The sequence below is a fragment of the Mesitornis unicolor genome, unplaced genomic scaffold (assembly GCF_000695765.1).
Source record: "Mesitornis unicolor isolate BGI_N332 unplaced genomic scaffold, ASM69576v1 scaffold25105, whole genome shotgun sequence".
NCBI lineage: Eukaryota > Metazoa > Chordata > Aves > Mesitornithiformes > Mesitornithidae > Mesitornis > Mesitornis unicolor.
Genome location: NW_010185177.1, coordinates 4129 through 14293, shown reverse-complemented (window position 1 = coordinate 14293; position 10165 = coordinate 4129). Strand labels below are relative to the sequence as shown.

The 10165-nt window shown below is 51.8% G+C and overlaps 1 protein-coding gene across 2 annotated transcripts in view; it reads left to right on the top strand.

Annotated features, from left to right (window-relative positions):
• UBE3B (ubiquitin protein ligase E3B) overlaps nt 1-4074 on the top strand; it is an 18276-nt gene extending 14202 nt beyond the window's left edge. For both annotated transcript variants that reach the window (XM_010184764.1, XM_010184762.1), the window contains exons 22-26: nt 261-319; nt 1912-2094; nt 2500-2611; nt 3000-3092; nt 3548-4074. In XM_010184764.1, coding sequence (XP_010183066.1) covers nt 261-319; nt 1912-2094; nt 2500-2611; nt 3000-3092; nt 3548-3739 — 639 coding nt within the window. In that variant the 3' untranslated portion in view covers nt 3740-4074. The remainder of the gene's footprint in view (nt 1-260; nt 320-1911; nt 2095-2499; nt 2612-2999; nt 3093-3547) is intronic.
• The last annotated feature ends 6091 nt before the right edge of the window (nt 4075-10165 follow it).

Genomic DNA, 10165 nt, shown 5'->3' with positions numbered 1-10165 from the left:
ATGGATCAGGCTGCAGAGGAGGCTTCCTCGAAGAAGGGCTGGCTCGGCTGGTGGGAGTCGGGGTTCCCTGCTGTTCAATTACTGTGTTAATAGTTAAGTGAAACTGGTTCAAGGCAGAAGCAGGATTATTACTTAAATTCTAAATCCTACTGTTTTATTGTAAAAATAAATGTTTTACGGGGAGGTAACAGCTTAGCGTGGCATTTCTTTCTGTCGTGGTTCCAGGCAGTAATTAGCAATACAATCATTTCTTCCCTCAGCTTGTTTGCCACGAACTTGTTCCTGGAGGGAAGACCATTCCCGTTACCAATGAAAATAAGTAAGTACAGCAATTAGATTTTTAAGGTCACCACTGTGAAATACTTTATTCTAGTTCCTTGGGCTTGCATCTGGAATGAATTGAGATAGATTGGAGTAGAAGGAGCACATAAATATCTTAATAGAATTTACTGGTTACAGTTCATTGGCAGAAATTGTATTAAATTCGATTTGCAAAATAAAAATTGACAATTTACTTCTTGAAACAGCGCTTCTGAGGTCAAAGGCGCACAGCCTGTGAGATTCTGCAGGATTTAATGATGGTGATAGATACAGACAGATGGATTCAAAGCAATTCAGGCACACAGTCGTGAACATAGAGGGCACAGATGCTCAAAGACACCTTGGAGCAGACAGATCTTCTCAGAATGATAACATGTGGCAGTTGTATAAAGCGCTGCTCTTCAGAAGAGACAGTGCTGAATTCAAATGTAGTCGACAGTCGTGCTTTAGACACAGGAAATCAGAGGAGACACCGAGCCCTGTAGCTATTTTCACAGATAACCGGCTTTTAGATAGTTATCGTAAATGTCAACTCCGGAGCCTGAAAACCAAACCCACCTTTTTGTTCCCTTTTTTTTTTTTCCTTCTCTATACCCTTCAGTATCATAAAAGCAGGATAAAATATCTATTAAGCAGATGTGTGTTTGAACCGGTAATCTGGGGGTTGTTCTCTTTTAATGGCAAGTGAAAGCTGGTTCCTACCTGAGGATTTGTCTTTGTTAGTCGTGCTTTGCAATCTGATGTTCCTGGTCTTTTCCCTTCTTGAGCTCTGACCAGGGAGTTTGCATTTGAAAGGATGTTTCTCTGGCTTGTCAGAAGTCAGCTCAGGGAGAAAGTTGAAAGTCCCGTGTGTTGCTCTGCTCGCTTACAGCAGAAACTTTGAAGCTTTTGTGTGGATGTGCATGGAAATTGGTAGCTGGGAGGGAGCAGGAGCGTTGTAAGTGGAAGCAGCCTGGAAACCGCTCTGTCTGTTACTGCTGGAGTGAGGTTATGTAGCTGAGAACCCAGTCACCGTGATGGCAGTGGTGTCTGCCTGGGATTTGATGAAGAAGAATCAGCGAGCTCGGTTGTTGTGGCTGTTGGTGAGGAGAAGCAGCCTGATGGTGCTTGTCTCTCGTAAACAGTGCACCTCTTCCATGCTCCTGAGATTAAGGTGGAAGTCTCCTAATTTCTTGTGGTCTATTGATTCTCCAGCTGTGGATTTCAGCACAGAGCCCAGACAGTTGTTTCTCAAACCTAGAGGAGTGCCTGTGATTGGGGATCTGATCCTTTAAAGAGGAGTTGGATGCATGATCTGCTGTCCAGCCAAGGTTGATCAAGTGACGATTAGAGCCAGATAGTCCCTGGGTTAGGAAGGAGCTCTAAGAAATGGGCAAACAATCCCAGATGTGGGGTTGAGGGGGCAAAGTCTGGGCAGAACAACAGCTCTTTCAGCTTAAATAAAGAGCAGGGCCCTGGAGGGGGGGAAAGTATAATGCATCTCCAGAGAGTGTTAGTCCTGTTTGGAATGGAGAGACAGCTCAGCAACCTTGTTCCTGCACCGGCGTGGGGGGTATCCCTCGCTGCCACCGCCTTCCCTGTCACACACAGGATCAGCTACATCCATCTCATGGCTCACTTCCGGATGCACACGCAGATCAAGAGTCAGACGGCAGCGCTCATCAGCGGATTCAGGTCGATCATTAAGCCTGAGTGGATTCGTATGTTTTCTGCGCCAGAGTTGCAGCGGCTGATCTCCGGTGACAACGCCGAGATTGACCTCGAGGACTTAAAGTAAGTGAGCAACTTGATCTGCTGGTCTTCTCAATTAGCAAACCGAGCCGTTTTATTGCAGAGCTGTTTGGAGGTTTGCAGGAGACTGACTCGCAACTTTCTGCTCCTCCTCATCGAAATTTGAGGAGCAGACAGAAATAAATGGAGGTTAAGAATGTATTCGTTCAAGCTAATTTGGACAAAGCACTAATGAGTGGGAAGGGTCTGTTCTTGTACTGGTTCCTGAGAGCAGAATCTCTCTCTGCCCTTCCCTTTTCTGTGATCAAGTGCCCAGTAAGCACCGGTGGGGACTCAGTACTGGCAGTGTTTGCTGTAGCAGTGAACCCTGACCAGTGGCAGGTGTTGTCAGCTGTGACCCTGCTGCTGCAGTGGGACACGAGCCTGTCACAACCTTTCTCTCCGCAGGAAACACACGGTTTACTACGGGGGCTTCCACGGGAGTCACCGCGTCATTATCTGGCTGTGGGACATCCTGGCCAATGACTTCACCCCTGAGGAGAGAGCCATGTTTCTCAAGGTAAATCCAGCTGTTTCAGCCCAGCCTGTGATGTGGGGGGGGGAGTTGGGCCAGTGCTGTTCACCCCCAGTTAGCTGGGCGCTTTCTGCGCTAATAGGAGTATCAGAGTGGCTGATACCTTAAAATCTGCACCCTGCTCCCCAGCAGAATGGCAGCCCTGGGAGCAGGGTTCCTGTAAATGCTCTTGTGTCACCATGAAGAGTCTTGCATAGATGGCAGCTCTCAACGACAGGCAGAGCTGTGCACTAAAGCTGAGCGGTTTTGTACCGGAGGGTGCTCAGATGCCACTCCAAGCAGCTGTGTGCCGTGACTGTGTTAGCCGTGTGTCTGTCACAGCCAGGCTGTTCTCACCGCTGCTGCCCTTCACTGTCTATCACTTTTTTTCCAGTTTGTTACCAGCTGCTCCAGGCCTCCGCTTCTGGGCTTTGCCTACCTCAAGCCTCCTTTTTCCATCCGCTGCGTGGAGGTCTCTGATGATCAGGTAGGCACCCTGCTTCCTCGTGTCTTACACCTTCCCTGCCAGGCCCCTTTTCCTGCCAATCTCTGGATTAAGTTTCCCTTTTTCCCTTACTCATCTCTGTCTGACCAGGAAACTTAAGGCATAAAGATACATGTTCTCTAGGGCAAGGTTAAAACAACTTTACCCTAATAGGATGCACATGGCTGCACCTACCCCCTCCCACACACAGCAGCATTGCCTGTCTCTAGGGTTGTGTTTTCTCCTGTGCACCCTGCAAAGGGACCCTGTGTGAACCACGACAGCTGCAGTGATAAGAGAGGCTCCTTCCCAGCTATTGTGAGGGGCAGGGCTTTGAGGTTTGACTCCCCCTGTTCCCAGCAGACGGATTTTGTGTTAGCACCTCTACCCTGGGTATAGGCACCCTGCTTGGGTACAGTGAAGAAGTGCAAGGGTGGTGCATTTCTGCTCTGTTCCAGGACACGGGTGACACGCTGGGCAGCGTGCTACGGGGCTTCTTCACGATCCGCAAGAAAGAGCCAGGCGGGCGCCTCCCAACCTCCTCTACGTGTTTCAACCTCCTCAAGCTTCCCAACTACAGCAAGAAGAGCATCCTGCGGGAGAAGCTGCGCTACGCTATCAGCATGAACACTGGCTTCGAGCTGTCCTAGTTGCCGTGGCCCTGGACTCTGCAACGGGAGCTCTCGGAGCTGCCGACCGCTGCTGGAGGTGGAGGCCTTCCCGCACAGAGGGTGGATCAGCTCTGCGGGAGCTGACTGCTCACTCGAGGGCTGGGGAGATGCAGCTGATAATAGAGGTTTACAGGGAAGAGCTTCGGGGCTAGACAGGGCTGGCTCTTCTTGGGCACTTCTCCAGGAGGCAGGGGGTGATGGGCCTGACCCAATACACTTCACTTGACACCCACGTAAATCGTCTTTAAAAGCAAACCCCAGGGGAGCATGGAAGGAACATTAAAAGTGCCAGTCAGATTAGTGACCGTAATACCCCCAGCAGGCTGGGCAGCTGCTGCTGTGGGAGCTTCTTTTTCCTTTCCCAGGAGATGGTCCAGTTTCTTACTGGGTGGAAGTCAGTCTGTGGGAAGCTGCTCAAAGGCAGAAACGAGGAGACGAGCGCAAGGCGGCGGCGTTGGATGTGCCACAGACGGGCACTGCTCACTCAGGACAGGTACAGCGCGGGGGCTTCCCTTGTGTTTGCGAATGAACCGTGAACCACCGGCCCAGACTGGAGGAGCAGCAGGTTAAACGTGAGCAGATGGCCCCTGCCATTCTCAGGAAGGTTTCGGAGCGCTGGAGGTTAAGAGCTCAAGCAGCAGGCGCAGGGGTCAGCGTGCTGAGCCAGCTGTGCCTCTGCCAAGCTCTTGCCAGAGCCTGTGCTTTGGACGAAAGGGGTGGTTGTCTGAAGTTTGCTCAGGACCAGAAAAGGTTTAATTTTATTTAGTTTCCAGAGGACAGGAGCTGGCAGGCAGCTCGGGCAGCCCTCGCTCCCCAGCACAGCGCTCAAGTGGGGCAGGTTTCCCCTGCGCTCTCTGGAAGGGGAACGTGTGGAGCTGCCGAGAGCCCTCCGGAAACCTCCGCTGGCAAAATCCCTCTTACTGGGGTAGGAGTTTCACTTTGTTTGCAGACCCCTTTGTTAGGGGGGTTTGCTGTTTCAAACCAGGACTTGGCCTCTGCGTAACAGCCACATTTGCTTTGTTGCCAAACTATTTCTTTTGGCGGCTTTGTCTTTTTCTGGCCTTATTTCTATCAGTTGATGTTTGCCTGTAGCAGGCAGCTTTTTCAGGTTGTTCTGGAAGGCAGGGCGTGAGGAGGGGGTGTACAGGTGAGTGTGTTTGGGAAGCTGTGGACCCTTCCTGCCATTTCTAATGAAGTCCAGAGCCTGATTTTAAAGTGTGCAGCTTCTCAGCCCAGGAGAGAGGAGAGGCTGCTGTCTCCTGGGCTGCTCTGCGCTTGCCGGGTTTCTGGCACTAAGGAAAGCCATGGGACAGGATTAACAACCAGTCACCTTTTCCCCTTCCCCTGTTGCTGCTCACTAATAAAACAAGCTGCTGCAGAGGCTGCTGGCATCTCCCCTGGTCCTTCCTTTCACCTCCTGTGGCACTGGTGGCCCTCGCCCTGCGCTCTGGCCCCTCTGTGCTGTATGGGCAGAGCGGCTGGGGGCTTTGCTGCACAAATCAGCAGCAGGGGCGGCCGTACCCTACCTCATCCTCTGCCTTGCCTGGGTCCACCTTGCAGGGATTCACATTCCTGGGTGTGCTCAAATCTCCACACTGAGAAGTCTGCCTGGGCTTAACCCTTTTAATTGGGAAATGTTGCACATTTCAGACCAGAAAATACTTGGCACCGTTCAGCCAAGGATGTGGAGGTGGCCTTGGCTCCATCTTTCTTTTCTGTCTTGCTTCAGCTGCTTTTCAGAGAAATAACCCTTTTTTTTTAACAACCGATGCCTGGAAATGCATCTGGAAAGCAATGTCAGGATCCTTTTTCTGTGTCAGCTCAGTAATATTAAACAGGAGTGATGGGAAGTGTTGGTGAGGACAGGAGTGTCTGTGTCAGAGGATTCAAGATACTGGGCTGAATCCAGAGAAATTGAAGTTGCTGGTGAATTTCTTTTAATTTCATTTTCTTACACGGAGCATTTCAGCATTAACGAGTTGTTGACCGTGCAGTTGAGAGGTTTAGGCACTGATTTGTACCATCCCTAGTTTAAAATACCACACAAGATGTCTTTTTTTTATTCTTCTAGGGAAATGCGATGTCTAAATAGAGCACAATGATTGTTCAATGAAGTGAGCCGTTGAACACAGTGAAGTGAAATCTTCGCTCCCCTTTTTCCCCTCATTCCTCAGGAGTACAATCCTAGAAAATACCTTAATGCAGACTTAGCTAGGTCCCTCCCAGCCTGCAAATATTGCACTACGAGACACTGCATCCCCTTTTGTAGCTAGCCTATAAAGCGTGCACAACAGCGGTGGGTATTTCTCTTGAGCAGCCCGTTTCTGTCACACTGGGCTGCCCAAATCCTTTTCCACGATCTGCATCGGGCCCTGCCTGCGCCGCTGCGCTCTGGGTTTTCTTCACAGGGCGGGGATGGTTTTGCCACGGGAGATTAATGACTGTTTTCTGTGTAGAAGGCTCGCTGCTGCAGAGACCTTGTGTCAGAAATGCAGGGAGGAGAGAAATAAACGTGGTCTGAGTAAGGCTGTCGGATGTCTCCTCTTCCTTTCACTGGGTTAATGCTCAGAGCACGCAGCAGAGGTGAGGGCAGAGCTGTGGGGTTTGGTGCCTCTGCTGGGAGGCAGGGATGGGGCTGCTGGTCCCTTGGAGATCCCTTGTGCTGGTTTCTGGGGTGTGTGTTTCCTGGGGTGTGTGTCCAGGTGCCCCTGAGATTTGAGCTCCATGCGGTGACACGAGTCCCTCTGGACATCCCAAAGGGGCTGGACCTGGGTCGTTGTACTGGGGAATCCAACACTTCTTGGTTTGAGGAGTGAGGAGAGGCTGAGGGAGATGGGGGCTTGTGGGGCAAGGTTGTGCTTTTGTATTTTAGAAGCTGTCTTAAGGGCCTGCTGGTGGGTTTATTGTTATTATTGTTATTAATATTATAATAATACAGGCATGGTGTTTCTCCCTTTGAAGAGGAGCATCTGTGTAGGAATGAGGAGCTGTGCCTGATGCCCAGTCCAGGTTTGGTGTGTGGCAGCACAGCCCTTTGCTGAGCGGCTCCCCTGATTTCAGAGCTGCGCTGCAGCCCCCCTGCCTGCTCCCTGCCTGCCTGAACCCGCCGTGCCGATCCTGCACGCTCGCCCCGTGGGTGCTGAGCCTTCGCTGGGGAGAGGGAGCGCGGTGGGAGCGAGGGAGAGGGCTCCCAGTCAGTGTGCAAGCGCCATTGTTTTGACACGGAGGCATATGGCACTGTCAGCAACAGCAAAAAGAAACCCCACAGCAGATGCTGCAAAGGCAGAAAGCTGGCAGCAAACAGCCAGGCCTGCAAAATGCCTGCTTCGCCGTCACCGTGTGGTGAGCCTACACGGCACGGTCTTGCCGGGGCTGGACCACGCACGCCACTGCACCTCGGGGCTGACCACAGGTGAAGTCTGACTGGGGCTGAGGCACTGGGGCCATGCATTGAGCTGGGAGCTCCTCTTCTGCTCAAACAGACCCTCCCAAGTCCCTGGCTCCCAACACACACTCGTAATCCCTCCACTCGACACCGCTCTGGTGACCTGGCTGGGTTCTGGAGTGCTCAGACCTCCTGAAGGAGTGGTGCTTATCTCAGCTGCTCAGAAATGAGCTTTTGTGGCTGTTTCTGAGGCCAAATTCTGTGATCCTGCCCCTCTGCAGCTTCCACTTCACCCCAAGGGGTTGGAGCCCCAGTTATCGAGCTCTCTTCCTCTGTGCTCACCCTGTGGAGCAGCTGGAGCAGGGACAGGGCACAGAGATGGGCAATTTCTGCTGAGGTGGAGCTAAGGACCAAGGCAGCTCCTTCCTCAAGTCAAACGGCCTCCATCCGCTGCTGTCTGATGGGGGGACAGTGGCTCTCGCCTCGAGGTGCCATAACTGCGCGCCTGCCCTTTTCCACCTGGGTCTTACCCTGCTGTAGCACAAGCAGTTTGGGGGGGGAGGGCTTTTCTTTGCCCCCTTCCAGGTAAAATGGGCATTTCAGGGGCCCGCAGCTGCAGAGGGCTTGATCTGATGGCAGATGTGGTCCCTTCTGGTGCTCCAGCTTGAGAGGAGGACTCTGCTGCTGGCTCCCCACTGCTGGGGCCACGCACCCCAAAACTCACCCTTTGGGTGCAGGGCAACACCAAGGCCTGGGCTGGGGGGGGACAGCGCATCCTGTCGAGGTGGGGGCACGCACGGCCTGGCCCTCCCTTCTGTGCATTCGCAGAGGAAACGCTGCCTCGTCTAAATTTACATGTGACTTGGCAAAACGTACGCGTGTGTCATTTCTGCAAGAGCAGCAGCCGGCTCTGCTGCGTACACATTGTGGTGGTAATAGAGGTGCTTGAGTTATAGTGAAACTTATTTCATTTTACAGCTCCTACGGCGTTAACAGATGTACGGGCGTCTGATCCAATCATGCAGCAAGAGATTTTGGGGCCCGTTCTTCTAGTTTTGACAGTGTGTAAGCTAGGAGCAGCCATACATTTTACAAACAAGAATAAACGACCCTTAGCAACATATGTCAGCGCTGGCAGCTCCGACGTAATCATAAATAAGGAGCCCTGCTAGGCAGGAATGTATCTGGGCTCTGCATCCGGCCAGGGCGGACAAAGCATCTGCCTTCCTCCCGTGATATTAATGAGGTGCAGGCACTGGAATCCCTGTGCTGTGCGGCTGGAGGTGCTGGCTGGGGACAAAGGACTTGGGGAAAACAAATGCTGTCCCACAGCCACGGAGCTTTATTTGTTTGAAAGCCCGTGTTTCATTTTTAGTGACTCTTCGCTCCTGCCCGCTGTCTCGCCAGGCTCTGTGCATCGCTGCCCGCTGCTCCGTGACCGATTGTGGACGCCAGCTCAGCCACGCTACAACTTTTTCACCTATTTCTGTGTGCAAGGTCCTTGCTTCAGCCCCTTGCTGGGCCCACGCTCACCTTGGTTTAGGCTCAGCCCTAAATCCAAGCCCTGGCTCACTCCGCCTGCTTAACCAAAACACCAGGGTCACCCTGACACCGGCCTCCCTCGGCTCCAGCCCCGCAGAAACAATTGCACAGACGCCTTTGGGGAGAGAGGGGAGCTGGAAGCTGTGTGCCCTAATAAATTTAATCTCTACATGACGTTAAAGGGGAGCAGCTGAATTTATTTCTCCTTGCAATCAAAACAATACGAGCTTTGGTCCCAAAACAGGAGTGAGATTTCTTTCCCCCCAGCTGGAAAAAAAAGAAAATACTGTAAATCCATCCTGGAACTGATTTATACAGCGTTCATGAAGAATTTATACCGCCAAGAATTTTATTCAATTAAACTTGAAAAGCCTCTGGATTCTGAAGGTTCAACGGTGATCACCGAGACAGAGCGATCGTAAAGCAGGACGGCCTGTCTGGAGCAGGCACCGAGCAAACGCCTGATGTGACACTGCAGCTGTGTACAGTCCAAAGCAAGAGCATTTGTCACTGGGATGCGTTACAGGCTAAGGCTTGGAAAATGACTCTGTGAAAAATGTGCATTAACAATAGCAGAGAAATATCTGTTTAAAAAAAAGATAGGGTGAGTAATGAGACGGCGCTATCTGTTAGCACTGGGCATTCCTCACTCTGACCCCGCTCTGATTAAAAAGTTAATGCAAAAGCCAGAGACTCTTTGGGGAAGCAAAGTTTAAGGTTATTTCTAGTTAAATAATTGAACAGAGGACGCAGTTACTGACTTAAGAGCTCCCACTGCTACAAGAGGGGTCTGTGCTCTCGGGGCAGCTCCACGTGGGGTTAACCCCAGCCACTAAACAGAGCTTAAAGCAGAGAATTATCTCGCAGGTGACCCTGGGATTTGGCCCTTTAATCCCTGTGTCAGCGGAGCCCCGTTCCTGTCAGGGTGTGCTGGGTTGTCAGCATGGAGAGGTTCTTCATGGGCATGGAGGGAGGCAGCCAGAGCCAAGGAATTCTCCGTGTGCTCCTGTAAATCTGCACAGCTCGGCTTCCACCAGGGCTGATGGATTGAAAGCAACTTAGAAAAGCACGCTGGGCTCGGTGTTGAAGTACGACAGTTAAGGGCCCTTTGGAACAAGTAAATCACATTTATTGTTTCAAAGCTCACGGACACAGTTCCTGAATCTCTCCACAGTTGCTGTTCTGTATGAGGATCACAAAGAGAGGCCGATTGTTTCCTCCTCTTCATCCCTCAGAGCCTTCCCACAGCACCTGTGGCTGCCCAGGGAGATGAAGACATCTCCAGAAATCAGCTGTGGTTCTTTGAAGTCTCCTGCCCCAGCTCCCACCCGGGGCAAACAGTAACTGCGATGCCATCACCGCAGCGTTATACAAGGGATACTTGGACACGGCCCAGGGAACAGAACAGCTGTGCTCCTCACTGCGTTTAGGAACAAGGTCCTCGTTATTTCAACTGGAAGTTCTTGGCAGCTCACATT